This window comes from Arachis duranensis, chromosome 9 (assembly GCF_000817695.3).
Source record: "Arachis duranensis cultivar V14167 chromosome 9, aradu.V14167.gnm2.J7QH, whole genome shotgun sequence".
Lineage (NCBI taxonomy): Eukaryota > Viridiplantae > Streptophyta > Magnoliopsida > Fabales > Fabaceae > Arachis > Arachis duranensis.
The window spans coordinates 106603047-106623680 of record NC_029780.3 but is presented as its reverse complement, the minus strand read 5'-3'; the positions used below and the strand labels follow the sequence as shown (position 1 = coordinate 106623680).

Below are 20634 nucleotides of genomic sequence, written 5' to 3'. Positions count from 1 at the left end.
GTCACTGTTTGACAATGATTACATTATGTTTTGGATGATGAATATATTCGCTCTACATAACACAACTATGATTATTTTGATGGTTTAAAAGGTTTATTTGGGGCTTTCATATGCGCCCTACATGTGTTTATTGCTAAATATTTTTCATCATTTTTTTTTTCTTTAAAACCAAAAAATGTTTTGGTCTATTCTGCTGTGTTGTGTCACATAACATAAGCTTTGAAGAATGATTCATGAATCTTTCTGAATTTTTTTCATCAGCTTTATGATTCATAAACCACGCACACATAATACAACATCCATAAGCTTATAAAACTGAAACAAAAACTAGTAGTGGGGACTGGGGATATTCTCTAAGTTACTTTTGCAGCTTCAATTGATGGGGGTAGTATTATATATGAGTTGGTTAAGATTCATAGTGTCTTATTTGCAAGATCCAGAGAATTTTAATGCCTTTGGGTTAGTAATAACTAGTAAATTGTGTTTAGGAAGTAGTACTGATTATTCAATAATTATAATTTGAATTCCCCATGTTGTGTAATGTGAAAGGTCTTAGTTTGTATTATGAAAGCTAGATCTAACTATGAATGACCACCCTTTTGGTCTTTCTCTAATCCTTAATAGGTAATAGGAAGTCAGAATTGTTAATAGTACCTACTTTTCTTGGTTATTATCCCAATAGACCCGTTGAAAATACATAAGTGATAGAGGTTCAGGCATGGCCGAATGGCCAGCCCCCCCCCCCCCCCCCAAAAAAAAAAAAACAAAAGAAAATACAAAACCTTTTCAATCCGTTGGTATTTTGTCCGAAATTTATGAAAACTGGAAAGTGCTACCTCTTTACTGTGGCTGCAGCAGTGGCAGCTGAGCATTTGTCTGCTCTGTCTGTGTAGTTTTTGTTCTCCTTGGTGGTCCATAGTCTTGCGAAAATTTCTGTCCTAGAATGCTCACCTGCCGCCACACATGTATCTCTGTCAAGAACGATGACATGAGGTGTATTATCAACAAATTAGGAGATAATGGCAAAGATTGCTATCGGATCACTTTGAAGGTTTCCATTTTCAAAGTTCCAGCTTGTGTCACATGAGAGGGGTTTCAATTAGATTAATTAAATTAAGAGGGGGTTATAGTTCAATTAATCAGATATCATTCATGCTATTGGAATCTATTTTCATTCCTAGCATGGTTGCCTACAACTGCATATCTGCCTTTACAATTGTGTACATGCCGATGTTAAGAACAAGGCTAGCAGGCAGGCTATGAGTAGTTAAGGGAAAAGTTAGAGGTTGATGACATTAAAATATTTCACTTTGATTTTTCATTTTTTCCCCCTCTCCACTGTGGTAGGTGAATCAGTTTTATTAAGTGGACAGCTTGATGATATTAATAGAGTCTGAATGGAAAATCTATACAAACCATCACGGTGTTTCTTCTTTTTTGTCCTCTGTAATTGGAATCAATCAAGCAAGTGGGCATCCTTTTCCCTGATTGCAATGTATCTTCCCTGTATAGTTCTGCTGTATTTGTTCTTACTGTTTTCATATGCTTTCCTTGTACTTCCTCCTTCCTTTCATAAGGTTGAATATTCATTTAAGCATTAATATGCCTTTTGGGGTTTGAGTAACGAGCTTATATTCAAATTTATTCTGATGTTCTCTTAATATGTTGCTCACCTCTTCCATGGGCATTTTCTCCTGAGAATGCTTTATTTGATTACAGGTTTATGCATTAGGAGCATTATTCATTTCAAGTTGGGTTTGGGCAAGGTGGAATGAGAGGAAGGCGCAGGGTAAGTCTCCCAATGATGGGAGGGCTGAAGGAAGCCATTCCGATGATAGTCGTCGTTCTTCCGATGACAGCAATAATTAAACCTTCCAGTAGATCGATCGGCTGTTGATCTTTTCAGACAACGAATAGAAAATTACATTAGCGATATGTAACACTGCAACAGAAATGCTTTTACAGTATCATATGAATGGAAAGATTGTTTCATTTTAATAGGCACATGTTATAACAGATGAAGTGGTGATGTTTATCAAAGTTCGTATATGATTTACCTCCTTTTATCTCATCGATTCTGGCCTTTTTTAAGATCACAGTTCAAATACCAGATGGCAGAAGCTATTACTGGTTATACGTTGTGCCTGATTGACAGCTAAATGATTATCCTAAGAATTTCTGACCAAATAAGAACCCCCCAAAATTTTTATTCAGAGGGAGTAAAAGTGACAATTAGATCGTTTGAGGATTTTGATTTTAGACTAATTAGTCTTTAAAGAAAAAAAAAGTATTAATTAGATTCTTCATGATAGTGAGTAGTTCATGTGTTTTAGGTATTTACTGTGATATTATTTTAAACAGTGAAATATTAATTATCTTTTGAGTTTTTATATGGCTTTTGTTAACTATTTTTTATTTATCATAAATTAAAATAAGAAGAGTAAAATTTTGCTCTAAAAATTATCATTTTTGTGATGATCTTTTATAAGTAAATATATTATTGTAATTAACTGTGCACATAAACATCGCATTAAATTTTACCCAATAAATTAACAGAAAAATATAACATATTCATTATCTATTATTGTGGTTTGTGAAAGACTTATTAATGTTTTTTAATTCAAAAATTAATTAGTCCAAAATTAAAATTTACAAAATCCTAATTGTTATTTTACTTTTTTTATTCTTTGAACAATTGCCTCTGCACGTTTCTCTGTCTTCTTAACGGAAATTGTTAACAATCCCGTCAATAAAGTGACGTCATCCATCTGCTAGACAATGAAAAATCTAAACGTAAACAACGGGCTGATTATTTGACCCATCAAAGATTAAACCAAAAAAGAAATCACGCAAATCAAATAACAAACAATCCTTTTACCTTACCTTTTCAAAATTTAACCATCTGCCGCTATTGCCTCTCCTGGTAACCCTATCAGCGTCATTTTTCCTCAACCAGCCCCCCACTGGCGTTGCTCTCTCCTCACCGGTATCATCATCGGCCGCTGGCTTCTCAGCGTCGTCACTGCTTCTGTAGCTAGCCGCCGCACAGGCGTCGCTCTCTCCTCAGCCGGACATCATCGTTGTCGCCAAGCTCGTGGGCGCCGTCGCTGCTTCGCCAACCATCCCCCCACCGGCGTCGCTCTCTCCCTCACCGGACACGAAGCTCGTCGCCGAGCTTCTTACTGCGGTCGCTGGTTCGCCAAATACCCCCTAACGGCGTCGCTCTCCCCCTCATCGGTGCTAGGGGTTTAATTGATAAATAGATGTTCATGCAATGGGTTTGGTTGAGTTAACTGCTTGTTCTGCTTCTGTACACCATTGTATAAATTTGAATTATTGGACTGAATTGGAAAAAAAAAGTGGGGTTGTTGCTGACTTGCTTGGTTTTTGTATTTTTCATTTCTATATTTTTCATTTTTGGTTTAGTTAGTCCAGAAATTTAGGTACTCTGAAGCAATGGCGATGAGCGGGGCTGGTGGTCGAAGAAGCGAGACGACGACAAGAGCTCGGAGACGACGATGGTGTCCGATGAGGGAGGGATCAACGTCGGTGACGGGGGTTGATCGGGTGCACAACGGCAGCGCTGAAAGAGGTTGCAGGAGAAGCTGGTGTGGCAGGGAGGGGGCTGGTGGGGTGATCAACAGCGACGCTGAAAGGGGTTGGGGGAGAAGTTGGTGCGGCTGGAGGGGGGAACGACTGTGTTCTTCTGCGTCTCACCGGCTGTGTTCGGCGCTGACAATGAGTAATAGTCGTCGACGTGAGAGGGACTGGCACGAACGTCATAACCATGGTTATGGTGGAATTAGGAGTAAACGACTGTAGTATAAATGTGTTTAGGTGCTACTCTTAATTTTTCAAATTTTTCAAATTTTAAAATCTGTTAATAACTATTTAATTATTTAGACATCTGAATTTTAATTTTAATTTTACCTTCCTTTTGTAACCCGTTGTTTATGTTGCATTGTTCACCTATACTTTCTCATGAAATCGTTACTCAACATTAAAGTGAACATCACACACTGAAGTTGTTAATGGGATAAACTTGACTCAGCAGTCAGCAGTGCAAAAGACAGGTAAAGATCAATCGATCTACTTCATAAAATATATGGCAACATCTTATTCTTGCTATACATCGATCTCTCAAGAAATGCTAAACTAGGAAAAACTTGAATCATCTGTACAAAACTGAGTTTATTAAACTATAAAATGTGATCAGTGGCTATATCTGCCACTGAATCTACAATTATACATATGCATATGCATATAATATAATATAATATAATGAGGACCACCATGATGCACATCAATCCAACATACCTACCATTGTTGAAGCTTAGTGAATGCCAGCACCAAGATGGTCTCCACCCAACTCTTCATAGGCTGTACAGTTACCGGAACCCAATAAAAATGACCGGGTCCACATTTCTTTCTCCCCAAGGAGTATTTAAAATTCAAGAACTATCAACTATTCTCATTGTAGAAAGAAACCAAAATTGGTTGATGTGGCTGCCTACTATTGATGTTTTCTAGTATAGAAATTAGAAAGTGAGAACTACTATTTTCACTCGGGCTTGAAATAACTATCGTCAATTGAGAGTTTGTCAAATGCATCAAAATTTGCCCTAAGACCAACGAACTGGCTGCTTAGTTGAGCACAGCGACCATTGGGCCATCTGCAGCCTCCATCTGCAGAACGAAACGGGCATAGATTCTCACATACACGACCGATAGGGCTGTTCTCATCATTGTCGTCATCATCGGCTGTAACTGTTACTGCAACAGCCAGATCCTTTTCGTCATCAAGCGTGATACCATCTGATCCTTTCTTGGAGCAATATAAAAATTTTTGTGCTGTTCCCAATGGATTACTTTCAATGTCCACAATGCAATCTCCAGTATTGGAGAAGTGAACCTTGCACCCAATTGACTGAATTGCACGCTTTATAGACATGTTTTCTTTGTTTGCCCTGTTGGCCATATTCATAGCTGAGCTGTTTTGCTGTTTCAAATTTTGTAATTCTGCGTTCAGTGATTCCATGGCATTTGAAATTTCTTTTGATTTACGTTCTGCCACTTCTTTGGCCTGTTAACATAGCAGAATAAAAGGATCACCCAGCATGTCAACATTCCAGTTCAATGCATTTGGGACCGTGAAAAGAAACAGATAATCATTCATATAGTTAATAAGTGACCAGTCAGACAGAAAAGTAGAATGAGGAAACAACCGAAAGTAAGGACCTACTAACATGTATTAGTGTACTGAAAAACAGGGATGACATAGCTTTCAAATCTGACAGCAATAATAAGAAAACGGGGGGAAATCACTACCTTCTGCAACTCGGTGTATTTCGTGATTATCTTCCTACATTTTGCTTCAATCTCCCCAGCTTGTGCTTCTTCAGGGCAGGCCCAACGAAGGTGGAATTGGGGCCATAATGTTGGGGCTAATGCTGCTGCTGGGGGCAGAAGAGGACCATTGTGCTTCAGTGGGTCATAGAAAGGATTATAATGTACATGGGAACCTCCTTCTAAAGCACGCAAATCAGCCAAGTATACCCACATACATCCACAAGTTTCAGAAATATTGCATTGTAGCCTCTCCTTCTCACTGAACAAAAACATGAAATCAGAACAAAATAGAATATCCACAGTAACAACAGTACCACAATTGCAATGCCCAGATGTCTATTTCACACTTAAATCTGACACTTATACACTTACAACAGATTTGGTCCTTTGCCAAGTCTTTAAACATGTACATAGAATGTTGCTTACACCGACTTCTAGAGTAAGGACAGGTATTACCAGTTTAGGATAGTTAAGGCATAAACTAATTATGTGCTTCTACTCAATAGCTTAATACACATAATTCATGAGAAGAATTAAGTACCCCTGTGGTATAGATATATATCTAAGAATGAAAACATAAGTATTATAAAAATCATGAAAGGCAAAGGAAGATAGATATTATTTGGAGGACACGACCTGAAGATCCAACCATTAAGGAGTGAACCATATTAATAATGGCAACAGAAAATGTTGGCAAGCATCCCATCAAATCCTGGATATATTGAGTATTTTGCATTTAACAAGTCATATATTGATGTAATATATAGGAGAATGTTATTTGATTTGCATATTCACTGAAATACTTTTAGACCATATTGGCAGGAAACACTACTTATAGCAAGTTAGCAACCACATTTATAGTAGTATAATACTACCTTTTTCATGGGGAAATAAAAAAATTTGTAGTGACAAATTACAAGACATAACTATGCCCAACTGCCTCATAATATCAGCTCAATTTATATATACTGCTATATTATTAGCATTCTTAAATCCGGGATTATGTCTACAAATGCAGCCCAACCAACAGCCACTTCAGCACCAAATTCAACTAATATTTTACTATGGATGAGTGCTTCACAATCAATGTTCAAAAGGAAACCAGCATATCAAGAAATGCATGCAAAACAATAACCATATCTTTCCATGGTAAACCAAGTTGCTAAATAAAGGAAAATACCTATTACATAAGAAATTTCCAAAACGACATGAAAGCATGCTGTCTAAGAAGTCCACTAGAAAAGCCTGAATCATCAGACAGTACATGTTAGCAGAAGGAATGATAATAAAATACAGAATCAGATAAGGATAAATCTTAGCAATAGTAGCCATGGAGAAGGATCCATACCGCAGAAAACTCAAAAGCAAAGGGATACATCCGCAACAATTGAGAAACACAATCAACCCACTGGAAACATATAAAGCAAGAAAGTGAGCTCAAGATGAACACATAAATTGGAACTGTTATGCAATGTGTAAAATCAAACCATCCAATTATTCCCTAAATGTATAGAGAGAAGAGCTAAAATAAAGGAATGGCCATCTCAACAGTCATGCCCACTTGCAGGAACATATTCCCCATGTTTATTCTTCTTGCCTACTTGTTATCAGTAAAATGAGATTGACTAAGAAGTGATAGGTTAGATCAATCTCATCACATCAGCCAATGTCAAGTCATTAAGCTTAAGATACATGCAAAAAATATTCATGGCCTTGCATCAGCAATATATAGCTTTCTGGAAGAGATTAGCTTGAGGCTTCAACTTAGAGGAGAAAAATAGGAACGTAATATGTTATCAAATTGTGTCATGAATCTTTCAATTTGAAGGTCAAACTTCCATGAAAGTATTGCATTTTAGCTAAATGATATAGAAGATATTCAAGGAAAAAACCTGCAAAAAGATGGGAGAGTAGTTGTTAGAAGTTTGTGCATGAGAAGACGACGGAGATGTAAATGCTCCTGATGGCTGCCGTCCAGGTGATGCTGCAAAATTGCTAGATGAAGGCTGCCTAGTTAACTCACTTCCAGAGAAAGCTGGCAATCCCACACGATCACAAAATGGATGACCAAATGCTAACCAATCTTTTTCAACAAGTGCCTGCATAAGGAAGACAACTTAGAAGCACAATTAAAACATTTATTGATTTATTTTCAACATATGAACACACAAGAACAGAGCTAACTAAATGGCAAGTGTTCAATATATTTATTTTTTGGTACAAGAGTAGAATGAGTAATGCTAGCTTGTTACCTGAAACCCATTGAATGTCCGATAATATGGATCAAGCAACAAATTAGCAAGTGCAACCAACTGACTTGTTCTATCCCAACCATCGCTGCACAAAAAAGAGTCAGCTTCACGATATCAAACAATCTTTTTTGCTTTGGGTGACAAATCCATATTCAGATCTCATAATTCTGAGTAGCAAGAAAATACACCAGCATGGCACCTGCAATGCACAAGAACAGAAGCCTTTTCCATAGCAATACGAGCAGCAATCCAAGCTGAACCAGCCAAAACATTTTGAACATGCAGTAACCATCCACTGTCCCCAAGGGTTGACACTGAAGCAGACATGCTACTTAAGTTGCCTCCACCCCACGTTGACCCACCATGTCTCTAAATAGAAACCATAGGAACAGTCTTAATACAACTCATGTAAAGGTAGAAAACAGACTATACTAATTGAACCCATAAAAAGATGCACTAAATGTCATTCATCCGAAATTCTAGCCAAACTAAATCATCTTAATGTGTTGTGATTTTTGGGATGAAGTTTTGGGCAAGAAGTAACAAATGGGCATTAGAGGGAATAAAAGCACTATTTCTATTAAAATAAACTAATTAGTACTCTTGTGCATATACCATGGTCCACAGTCAACAATTTACTATAACTATAAAGGTGAGAAGTACAACATGAATCTAATAACTAAAGCTCAAAAGCAAGTGATTCAAATAGTCAAATGACAAATAACTATATCTTAAAATTCATAGACTGACCAAAAATGATGACATTCCATCTGATGAGGCTCTTCCATGAGTGTCCAAATATTCTCTGAGCCGAGCAAAGCTGTCTCTCATCGCATGGATGTTGTCTATCCCAAAAAAGACTATCTGAAAATATAAATAAGAATGTAGATGCTTAGCAGTTCATATCAAATTTACATTTGCAAAAAAATTTAAAAAAAAAAATCATCATAGACAGTTCAAGCCCAAGCAAGACACACCTCTGACTGAAAATAGTTTGATGATGATTCTGAGCCACCACCCATGGCTCCATTAGCTAATGCATTTTTCCTAGGCCTTGCATCAGCAATATATAGCTTTCTGGAAGAGAAATAAAATCAATCTCAATATTAAAATACAATAGCTGATGGAGGACAAGACTCATTACTTCTCAAGTAATATATTATTTTTCCCTCTTGTCTAGTTACTCCAATATTTCTGCTGAGTAAACAATGAATATAATATGGTATCAGCGCCTATCTGAGCTAATGTTATTGGGCCACCCACCTGCAAATGTTTACGCTCATTCCTGGACATGAAGGGGGTGTATTACAAGTCTTACATCTCTCAAGAATAAGATCTCTAGATAGTTTATAAGTGTGAGGCATCTCTCATCCCATGAGCTAGCCTTTGGGTTGAGATAGACCACTTAATCTCAATTATTATATGGTATCAGAGTTAGGATATCCTCCTTGAGCTTTCTAAAACTCTTCTGTTATAATTGGCTCTTTGTTGAAAGTAATTTTTCAGTTCTTGGTTGAAACTAATATGACTACAGTATTCTCCTTTTTCCAAACCCACAAACACTTGTTTGAGTTGTTTACCTCTGCTCCTATGTTGTTCCACTACCATCCATGGGTTTTGTTATTACTTCAGTTTCCTATTTTCCCAAACCAAGAAACACTTGTTTGACTTGTTTCTCCTACTTCTGCAGCCATGCATAACCAGTAGCACAATCTGCTTTGTTATCTTTCTAGCAGCCATATAAACCTTCCGACCGCCTTCAAAACTGTTCCAACACTGCCGCCGCCATCCAATGCGACCAATGACTACACTGTTGGACTCATCTTCAACAGCACCGCTCAGCCCCGTCGGAGGCTTCACACGCCTCCACACACTGTTTCCTCCTTCAGACAACCAGTCACTGTAGGTATTTTCACAGGCACAAGTTGGCATTTTGGCTGTCATTGTCCACCACTGATCACACTGCTGGGTTCACCTCAGTGTCCTCTTTTTGGATCTGGTTTTGTTTTCTCCATCCGGCCACCTTTCATTTCCATTTATGCCCTTTGCCCTGTGGTCTTTTCAGCTGAAATGATTTTCTGCTTATATTTGGCTGATTGTTCAATGCCATTGCCGCATTGAGGGGGAGTAAGTCACCTACCTTCTAAGCATTTCAACATCTCCAGGCTGGCCCCTATGTTGCATTTGGCCTTAATTATCCTCATGGCATAAAGTGATGATTATAGAGTTGTCTTACATTCTTACATTCCAACCTCCCATCGTGAGTTAAACCAAGAGTTTTCACTTAATCCATTTATAGTGGTAGAAAGATTACTACTTACATATATGCTAGGATTGCTCTCATTTCACTGCTTCACATCCACACCAAAGGAAAAGATTTGGTGAGGTCCGGTATGACCCGTTTTGCAACTTCTTACCTTACTTTGGGATGCCTCAATGACAACAAAGGTCCATTAATAAGAATGTTCCTTTCTGATCAATGGACTTCTAGTAAGTTTCCAAAAACAAAAGAGGGAAAGATAATTGCAAGTGTGGTGTTGGATAAGATGTTTTGGAAAGAGGTTGTGATTTATTTGAGGGCTGCCTACCCTCTTCTTCAAGTGTTTTGTATGATAGATTCAGAAGAAAAGCCGACAATGGGGTTTATTTATGAAGAAATAAAGAGTGTAAGGGAGAAAATACGAGATGCATTTGAAAGAGTTGAGACAAGATAAATTGCTAAATCATTTTTTTAATTTCATTAATACATGAATAATATTCTTTATTTTTTAACTAATTTATTAATTGATGCAAGATGGGATAAGCAACTGCATAGGCCATTGCATGCTATGGGCTATTATTCGAATCCTCAGATTCATTATAGCTCTAGTTTCAAAGTTGCTTATGAGCTCAAGAAACAGTTTTATGCTTGTATGGAAAGGATTATAGGAAATCCGGATCTAATCACTAAGATGGACGTTCAACCTGAAGATTTTAAGACCCGAAAAGAGTTTTTTTGTAGCAAAGTAGCTCAGAATGCAATTTCTACTAAAACGCCGGCTCAATGGTGGGAATCTTATGGAGATCAGCATCCAAAGCTCCAACAATTTGTAATCCGTGTCTTGAATGACATGTAGCTCATCCGGATGTGAACGCGCAATTGGAGCGCCTTTAAGATGGTAGTAATTAAATATAATTTGCATTTTCCTTCTATAAATTTGGTTGTTATTTCTCCAATTTCTATGTTATTGATTGATGAATACTTCTTATATACTTTTGAAAGGTTCACACAAAAAAGAGAAACCATTTTAAAGCTAAAACCATGAATGATGTGTTTGTGATGACAAACTCGAGATTGGCAAAGAAACAACAAACTAGAAAAAGTATGGACTACGACTATAGTCTTGATGAATTGGACTCTGATGAAAAGTGGATTGTTGCTGATGAGGATGGAGAAGAAGAAGATCTAGATGTTCTAATTCTAGATCCTGATTTGAATGATGGAGCAAGTGGTAATAGAGTTGTTGGTACCTCTTAAGGATCCTTTGACAACTCCTTATCTTGATGATGAGGAGTTTGAAAAACTTCTCCAAGGACCTCCACCTCCTCCTCCTCCTATTCTTTATAATGAAGATAGTAATGTGAAAGCTTGTGAAACTCATGAAGATTTTATGATAGACAAAGAATAGGATGACTATAAGCTTAAATGATTTGTATAGACTTTAGTTAATTAGTTGTTCCTTGTTAGTAGTTTAGTTATTTTATTTGCTATTTGAATTTATTTTAATGTCATATAAACATGTTAGTTGTGAATTTGTATTTTGATTTGTGAGTTGAGTTGTGAATTTGTATTATGAGTTGTGACTTTTGACTTGTTATGGTTTATATTAGTTATGGATAATTTGGTTTATTTGAGATTTATTTCATTATTTGTGAAATTATTTTTATTATCAAATTTCTCATATTTGTCAATTTTACAAGCCACGTTTATGTTCCGTCTTACGATTTAACGAAATACAATTTTGAATTAGCTTTCTGAGTCGAGGTAAAGACTACGAATTTACTACCTTGGATGTATCCAGCACCCTGAGTTGCCTCGCTAGTCTTAAAGGGAGATCTTTCAATATTCTCAAGGCTTAAATTGTAACAAGCTTAAACCTTAGTAAGCTTTAGCTTAAGCTTGAGGGGGAGTTTTAGACATACAGAGATTATTCTTTGATATCCCATCATATCAAATAATATCTCCAATAGGTTAATTATGTTCCAAGCTTGATGCATATTATCTACATGCTCAAGCTTGGGAGTGTTGAAATATAAGAAATATTATTGTTAGGTAGTGGTTAGTAGTTTAGATGGTGCATTAATGGAGAGTACTCGGTAGGTGCTTTATATTTATTACTCTCCCTATATATATTGGTCTTTTCTATTGTAACAAATAACAATCTATAGACAAGTAATATATTATTTTTCTCTCTCTTGCCTAGCTACTCCAATATTTCTGCTGAGCGACCATGAAACTAATATGGTATCAAAGCATATCTGATCCATTGTTGTTGGAGCACCCACTTGCAAATTTTCATGCTCCAGACGATTATTACTCGGCGTGAAGGGGGTGTATTACAAGTTCCATATCTCAAGGATACAGTCTCTAGATAGTTTATAAATTATAAATGTGAGGCATCCCCTCCCGTGCGCTAGCTTTTGTGGTTGAGTTAGACCCATTCAATCTCAATTCTATAGATACTAATAGGGGCTAAAATCAAAGCGATCTATGTCTGTAAGGAGCAAATATATAGTAAAATAAAAATCTTACCTCCGTGAGCCATCATCAAGTTTGCTGCAAAGTGCAGCCACGAGTTTTTCATCCATGTTGCTGCAAACAAATACATGTAACTTGTCACTGTTTAGTTAATTCTTTTTTAAAAACTTATCAGAAGTACTGAATAAGAAATCCCCCCAGAAGCCTACAAGAACAACCAGAAAAACGAACAAAAGAAAACACATTAGCTCAACAAAGTTCAACTCAGCAGCATCTCACTCTGACAACAATCATAATCCCACTATAAGAACATATTGCCACAACAAAGTTCAACTCAATTTTTCAATTTGATTGCTTATGTTTGAAGTAGTTCTCAATTTGAGCATCAAATAATTGACCCAAAAGAAAAAGCCAACATGGCACAGATAGTGCTCCCCAGTTATTTTGACAGTGGGGCCAAATTGAAAATGAATTGAAACATAAAAGAGCAAAAATTTGAGAAAGTAAAAGTGAAAGTACAAAATTGAAAGCAATTTAAAACATAAAGGACAAATTAAGAAAATAAAAATAGAGGACCAAACAGAAAATAAAAAAATTTGAGTAAATAGTAGGACAAAAAGTGTATTTTGCCCGTGACTTTTCAATCTTTCCTTCCTCCAAAATGAAGTAAGTCATATGGCGCATAAAATACATAGTTTAGAACTTCCAAATTCCAAAATTAGGGAAGCAACTTAATGATATATCCTATATTATCATATTTAATATCTTTGGTAACAATGTTTTAATGAGATCAATTTTAATGTTCTTGCTAGCCAGCACAGATTCCAAAATGAAACAATTTGTTCCTTCTGCATTTGATTACATAATCTACATTACCTCCTCATATTCATCATCAGACCAACTAAGGGTTGGGATGAACGTGCAAGAACTGCACCAGTACCTATAGGTTATCAGTTCCAATAAATTAGAAGGATATTCATATATTACAATAATAGAATGTAAAGGAAAGAAACAGGAATAGATATTACTGTGCCGAGTATTTAAACAAATAAAATCAAGATACCCTACATACCAAGATGACACCATGAAACTACAGGCAGCCGACCCCTTGCACGAAAGTTGGAAGCCAAGAGAACTTCATCATCACTTGCGCCGGGACAATAAGAAGTTGTCAAATGAATTGTTATGTGGATTGAACTCTATGAAATATGAATACAGAATTACTAGAGAAAATTCGAAAGTTTGTCCCTTGGTAAATTACCTAATGATCTTGGGAACAACCAAAGCAAATGGATAACTCGGACACATTTTATAGTTGGAGTTTATGCTACTTATTCTCCATAAGTCATTTGACAAGGTGAAGGACCCACTTTCAATCATATCAGTTGATGCACGAGCACCTTTGCCAAGAAGTCGAAAATACTCATCCAATAAGCGCACTTGTGGATTTGTGTTCCTAAACCTAGAAGGTCCACAAACAAAAGCATAAAGATCCCATAACGTTGCTGGTTTTGTACACCTTCGTAGTGCATCAAATATTATACGTCTCTGCAAGATGTAATGAAAGACATTAGGTCAACAACATAGATTAAACTGAAAGCACCCACCTAAATGTTTCCAAAAAGGATCTCACCGGCTTATTCAACTTTCTATATGGTAAAATATAAATTATAATGATTAATTATGCAACAACCCCAAAAAGGAAAAGACTATTAAGTGAATTTTTGGTTTTGATTGGGTTTTAGGATTTCAAGAACTATCTCAAAAATATTTTGAACTTACAGGAAGTTTAAACTAAAACAAACTAATTCAAGTTAAACCATTATAAGTTGCACGTGTGATTAACAAATGGAGTTCATGCGAAGAAGGTAATATGTTTCCTATCCTCTTTAAAATTCTGATGGCATTTCAGTGTTTTCAGAAGACAACACACAATTACTAGAATTCTAAATGGTGAATATCTGACATCTTCAAAGAATCATAGCCAAAAATGGGACTTGTATGTTGTGAGATAGTACCGAATACTGCAACCACAGAATTACCTGTTTTGTACGAGGTCTGAAACCAAAGACTATAATTCTCATATCTTTGCCTGCATACACAAGAAAAGATAAGTGTCTCTTTCTTCCAATAGAAGACGAAATCAAGATAAAGAGAACAGAACATAAAAAATTTGAATCACAATGAATCCTTCTTAACAGAAAAACGGGAAAACGCAAATGACAGAGAGGGTTAACAAAAAAACAATGAAGCGATCCTACCCTGGTCCCCAGTTGAATGTTTACTTATAACCATTATGCACCTATATTGCATGGGGATTTCATCAATTGATATTTAAAGACAATATCAATAAAAAAGTGCTTATCTGATAGCATACCAATCACCTGGAGCAATCTTTGAGGTGGTGTCTTCTCGAGTTGGCGAGCATTTGATTGAGTCTTTGCAACCTACATTTAAATAGATCAGTTGCTATGAGATTCCAAATAATCAATACAAAAGACACACAACAAGAACGTAAATCAGAATCAAGATGCACAAGCACACGTTTTAGAGGATAGCACACCATATTTTATGGTCCAAGTTTTTCACAAGTTAATTAATATGAAAATAGATAAAATCCATAGATTATGGCTGAACAGATATGGGCACACAAACCAGTTGCACAAGTTCATAAGGTCAACATAAAATAAATCAGAACAAATAAAAATATAATATCTTTACAGATCAAACTTATTAAAATATCAAAGTCCTATTTTCATTTTTATGAATTAAGTAGTTAAGCTTCATTGTAATTATACAGTGTAATACCGGTGATGATCACAACAATTAGTATGTCAAAAATTATGTCATCTTGTATGTAAGGCAGAAAACACAGGAGGAATCAGGTCAATATAACACAATATATCCCTATTAATTAGCAAAAATATAGCACAGAAAAGACGGTAGCTTTTAGGAAGCTTGCATTAACTTACTGTCTTGTTAAACTTCTCAATGGTTGCATGTGGTATTGTTCCAAGGGCAATAACTTTTCGAGTTCCCTCACTCTGTAAAATTGAAATGAGGCAAATCAGAAAGTAAATAGTCAAAATATATATAGGCATGTAGCAGAATTGCAGAGAGACAGCTGAAGTGTGCATAAAAAATGCACACCAACTCAGGCAATAGAAATCAGGAGCCAAGTTTCTTAATCTTTTCACCAATGAGTCATCATTTTATCTCATTATAAACTAGAATTCAGGTGTACTGCAAGAAAGTTTACAGGGCAAACTTACCAGAAAAAGAAGACGAAAATTTGTTATCATCAACATGCCTGCATCATCTGTATTAACAAGAACAACACCATGTCCCTGGAAGTAAACACCATACAGGTTAATTTCATGCATCACATTCAGAAATGATAAATGCAAATTAAAACATCAGAACTATTTTTTTGACACTAAACATCAAACTTTATTTTTATAGACAATAAACATCAGAAATTTTATTGACAGCAGAAGTTAACAACAGGGTTCAAATTTGAGAGGAATTTTTAAGCATTCTCATCCCTAGGTAACTTTATCCATGTTATCAGCTAGAGTTTCACATGGTAGAGGCATCAGTGCAACAACAACAACAACAACAACAAAGCCTTGTCCCACTAGGTGGGGTTGGCTACATACATCAAATGACATCATTGTGCCCTGGCACGAATCATTTCTGAACTTAACCCAAGTATGCTTAAATTTCTTTTCTTTTGACTAACTCATTTGGAGTCTCCTTAGACCACACTCTACCCCTAGCCATTGGGCTATCTCCAATTTGATCCCCCTCTAATTGCATAACTCACAATTAGGAATCTATGACCTCAGGTCATTCCTTTCACCTGCCTAGAAGGATGCATGATTTGTCATGACTTACTGCCCCTCATGGGAAATGGCTGTGTCACCTTTCAATTATAATTGTTTGGTACATTTTCGCTTCTAATTTTCAATCAAAAGCAAAATAACTATATATATTATATAGCTATTAATTTAAGAAGGGACCACAAAGTTATTCCAATTAATTATAGACTTTTGTTAGCTATTAATCAACTCATAACAGGGGAAAATGAGCTCCTTATTGGCCTAATTGCACTAATCATAGCAGCAGTGGCAAATGAAGTAAAGTAATAAAAGTAAAACACTTATTGGAGGCATCAGAGTGGACATATTATTTTCTCAAGTGCTTGGAAACCGATTCATGGGATATTTGGGTATACTATTTACAAATACTCCAGTGTCTCATATGTCACCAGACAATCTATGCAACTAATCATGCATGCAAACTATCATGTGTGGCTTGGTAAGGCTCCATATTGAAGGGATCCCCAATGAACCTTCATGAAAGTCTGGAGAGAACCTCAATTGCAAGGAAGGTCTAAAGTGTGCTCAGGCATCCCTGAAAGATGTTTCAGCAAGTAACCCATTCTCCCTTGGCCTATGATCTAGAGAGCAAGGAGAGGTAGTCCCATACAAATTTTGGAAAGGATGCAACTGTGGTACAAGCAGTAAACCCTATTTGGAACTTTGTAGCCCTATCTTCCTCGCAATAGGTGTTACATTGGTTCTTACTGTCCACCAGCTGACAAAGTGACAAGTCCGATTTGATACAGGTCAAAGAGCACATCAATGCACCTCCAAATCAATCCCATAATGAAATAATTTTTTATGCTCTTTGGTGCATGTGACACCAGGAAGCTCATCTACCAAACATCACCATACTATAAAGTGATACCAGACGTAGAATTTAACCTTGCAAATCAATATCCATACCAAGAATCCATAATATTGTGTAACGTGTAAGTAACCACAGAAGGGATACACGATTTTCAGACTGTTACTCGTTATGCATGTCAAACTCAGCATGCACAAATCACATAAAACATGCATTCATACCTAGGAAGCAGTAGCAAATACGATAGAACTTCTAAGTTCTACTCCTAATCAAATTTTCAGGGAATGTAGCTATTCATCTCCTAAGGAAAAGAAAATATCAAGTTCCATATACCAAACAATTCATCCGGCCTATCCCAAATCACCTCTCATCATTCTTGGCAGTTGGCACTACACTCACATTTCAGCCTCCACACATTTTGCAGATTCACCGTCTCAAAGAGGACCAACTTATTTAAACCAGAGACACCATATTTTTTTTTTAATTAAAGGTTACCACTTACCAATATCATAACTACTCCATGAATTACCAAAACAGAAATGCAGAAATGATGAAAATCTTGCAATTCTTAAATAAATGCAAAATCAAGAAATTAAAGGGATTGCATACTTCGGCAATAACATGCTCCGCCTCAAGCAAGAAATCAAGATTCGTATGCGAGACGAATCGCGAAACCGGCTGCAAAGAAATAAAATTACAATCACAAAATTATAAAAGAAAAAAAAATAAGAAGGGAGAAAAAGGGAGAAGAGAATGACGAAGAACCTCAATCTTAGTCCATTCGAGGGCGTCCCAGCTGCCGGTGCCTTCCATCTTTGAGGAGTCGGTGGCGTCCCTGAGGGACGTTGATCGACCGGAACGGTGTTTAGGCACGTCCATGCCGGCCGAGGGAGGCGGCGGAGGAGGTCCGATACCGGCGAGAGTGGGGAGTGTGTGGTGTGGTGTGGTGTGGTGTGTGTGACGCGAGAGGCAGAAAAAGAGAGAGAAGAAGAAAATTGGTTGTATTTGTTGAAAGGAAGGAAAGGAAGGTTACTAAATGGTAATACCAAACGTTCAAGCCGCTTGTCACTCTCTTTACCGCAACCACACCCAATAAGCCATCACTTTTTTTTCTCCCTTCCTAAACACCCGATGGTTTCGCGACAGAATCTTCATAACTTTTTTTTATATCTAAATTTTTACCGAATTAGAAAGTATGACCATTTTTTTCTATACATTTTAAATAGAATTGAAAAATGAAAACCATATGTAACAGAATATATTATATGGTAAAACACAATATTTTACAACATCAGATTGATTTGAACATGATTGAAATGATCTATTTTCAAAGGTTTTAAAGGAATTTTAAATTGCATATTTTGCTCCAACAAATGTTTTTGTCATTTTGAAAATAACATTTATTTTATAATAATATATTTTAAATTTTAATTATCTTATAATAAAATCTCTCAAAAATTTATAAATTTAAATATATATTAAACATTTTATTAAAACCGACAAAAGACCTAACTGACAAAAGTAATTTTTAAAGACAAATAAAAATTTACTAAAAATAATATGTCCAAAATTTGTTGGAATCAATTTAGCTGTTTATTAAAATAGTAAAAAATTCCCAAAAATTTAAATCCTCATCAATATTTTTAAAATAACAGAATAATAAAACATCTTTAATATATTTAAAATAAATATAATTAAATATTATATATTTTAAAATATTTTAGAGATCAAAATTTATTTTAATGTAGTTTTGTGTGAAATTATTAAGAAAATAAAATTTTGTGATTTTATGCAAAATAAAAAAAATTGTAATGGATTTTGCTGTGTTCAGTTTTAAAATTTTTAAAAATTAAAAGAATTTCTAGAGATTTTTTTCTATTTTTAATGCACCTTTTAAATACTTTTAAATATTTATCTAATTCAGGTCAAATGCATATATTATTTATCAAAAATATAAGAGTTGTTTGTTATTTATTAAGCAAAAATTGTTTTTTAGTTATTTTTCATATCTTAGCATTTTTAGGGTATTCTCATAAAATTTAGTCTATCCTTTTTTTTTTGAAAAATTAAAATTAGGTTGTCATATTTTATAAAAGAAATTAGAGACTGATTCTTTTTGTTATAGACTATTTTATCTAATATTTAAAAAAAATTAAAGATTAATTTGTCAAAATTATTTAAAAAATGAATTCACATGACGCTGACCTCGTACCTGAGGAGATAATCAATAATTTATGTATGTGTAATTCAGAACCAATTCGGTGCCCATCATTTGGAGAATCATTGTCCGCTAACAACAACATCTTGAGTTCTGACACACTTTTGTTACTATATTCCATGTCTTGAGAGATAGACACGCATAAATAAAATTAATAATAGCGATGGATTTTTTTCTAATATAAATTATTAAAATATTTATTTTTTTAAAATTTATTTTTAAATTTTATTTATCAAAATATACGGGTTTTTTTGTATTTAGATAAGTTTTATTTCTAAGTTTTATTTATCAAAAATAAAATACATAAAAGTATATAAAAGTATATAAGAATAAGTCGTATTTTATTTTTGGGAAATAATTATTTTTTTTAATTTATAATTAAAAAATCTTTGTTAAATATGACTTATTTCGGTATATTCATATGTTTTTGGAGACGATAATAATGGTTGTCATTATTAAATATAATTTGTTTTCTTAATTTATAATTAAGAAAAAACTTTTAAAGAAGTCATGTTTATTATCTGTATATTTTTTTGTACTTTTATATACTATTTGTAGATCTATATACTCTTTTGGAGACGATAACATGGATTAAAAACATGTATTTTAAAAATTTTAAAGGAAGAGATCGAGAAAAAATACGGCAAACTCTATCAATTTTATAGAGTTCGCCGAGAATTACAGCGAACTTGCAAATTTTTATAGAGTTTGCCGTGGGTACGACGAACTTGTCCAAATATAAAAACAAAAAACATGCATTTTGATAAATAAAACTCAAAAATAAATTTTAGAAAAATAAATATTTTTTATAATTTATATTAAAAAAAATCCTAATAGCGGTGCTAATTATTATTTATTATTCACCTTAAAAAATGGATATTATTATTATTATTGTGAATAATAATAGTTAAAAAAATATAAAATTTATTTAAATAAAAAATTTGATGAATACGAAAAAATTTTTTCTTTTTTTTTTTTTGACCTCTCCTTTTGTAATATTTTTCTTATAAGATTGATTTTGAATATTAAAATTGAGATATGTCCAAATAAGACTAAAGTCTTAAAACAACTCTTGATATTTGTTTTATGCACCGATTTGATTTCTGAAATATTAATTACATTATTATTGTCTCCTAAGTCCTAAGATTAATTTCTAAATACCACCTTTTTTCAATAGTAAATCAATAAAGTGCTGAACTGCACTTTAATGCCACATTGAACATTAGTAAAATGACATCGTTTGTTTTTGACATTTAGTAAAAACAGATAAGACGTTATTTTGATGTCACTTCAATTACATATCTAATCATTTTTGTATCTAAGTCCAACTAAATGGGTTTAATATAAAAAAAACACACTCTTATTAATAAAAGCGTGTTACATGC

At 34.7% G+C, this 20634-nt stretch overlaps 2 protein-coding genes across 3 annotated transcripts; one reads left to right on the top strand and one right to left on the bottom strand.

The window, feature by feature from the left end:
- Positions 1 to 1716: 1716 nt before the first annotated feature.
- On the top strand, positions 1717 to 2071 carry LOC107466712 (uncharacterized; the record flags this gene model as incomplete). The annotated part of the gene is given in 1 exon segment (XM_016085721.1): positions 1717 to 2071. A coding segment is annotated over 1 exon segment (153 nt), but the record flags the coding sequence as incomplete, so codon positions are not given.
- A 1703-nt stretch (positions 2072 to 3774) lies between these two features.
- Positions 3775 to 18118, bottom strand: LOC107466695 (phosphatidylinositol-3-phosphatase myotubularin-1). 2 transcript variants are annotated; one of them, XM_016085698.3, is made up of 19 exons: positions 17797 to 18118; positions 17641 to 17709; positions 15612 to 15686; positions 15312 to 15383; positions 14717 to 14786; positions 14382 to 14431; positions 13601 to 13887; positions 13412 to 13485; positions 13216 to 13279; positions 12394 to 12453; positions 8579 to 8678; positions 8352 to 8465; positions 7801 to 7970; positions 7602 to 7686; positions 7242 to 7448; positions 6698 to 6757; positions 6530 to 6594; positions 5329 to 5608; positions 3775 to 5083 (listed from the first exon to the last, which is right to left on the bottom strand). In XM_016085698.3, the coding sequence occupies exons 1-19, from the start codon at positions 17908 to 17910 to the stop codon at positions 4562 to 4564; spliced, it is 2538 nt and encodes an 845-aa protein (XP_015941184.1). In that variant the 5' UTR covers positions 17911 to 18118; the 3' UTR covers positions 3775 to 4561. The 2 variants fall into 2 exon arrangements, with proteins under 2 accessions (XP_015941184.1, XP_052109899.1); XM_052253939.1 differs by lacking the exons at positions 15612 to 15686; positions 17641 to 17709; positions 17797 to 18118 and having other exon boundaries at positions 14724 to 14786; positions 15312 to 15378.
- Between the last annotated feature and the right edge of the window lie 2516 nt (positions 18119 to 20634).

Excerpts from the sequence above, each read along its gene's own strand:
- LOC107466695 (XM_016085698.3), bottom strand. The coding sequence starts at position 17,910 with ATGGACGTGCCTAAACACCGTTCCGGTCGATCAACGTCCCTCAGGGAC. Across the intron at positions 14,432-14,716 it reads AAGATTGCTCCAGGTGATTG|GCAAAGATATGAGAATTATA; the intron begins GTATGCTATCAG and ends TTGTGTATGCAG. Across the intron at positions 7,971-8,351 it reads ATGGAATGTCATCATTTTTG|AGACATGGTGGGTCAACGTG; the intron begins GTCAGTCTATGA and ends GTTTCTATTTAG.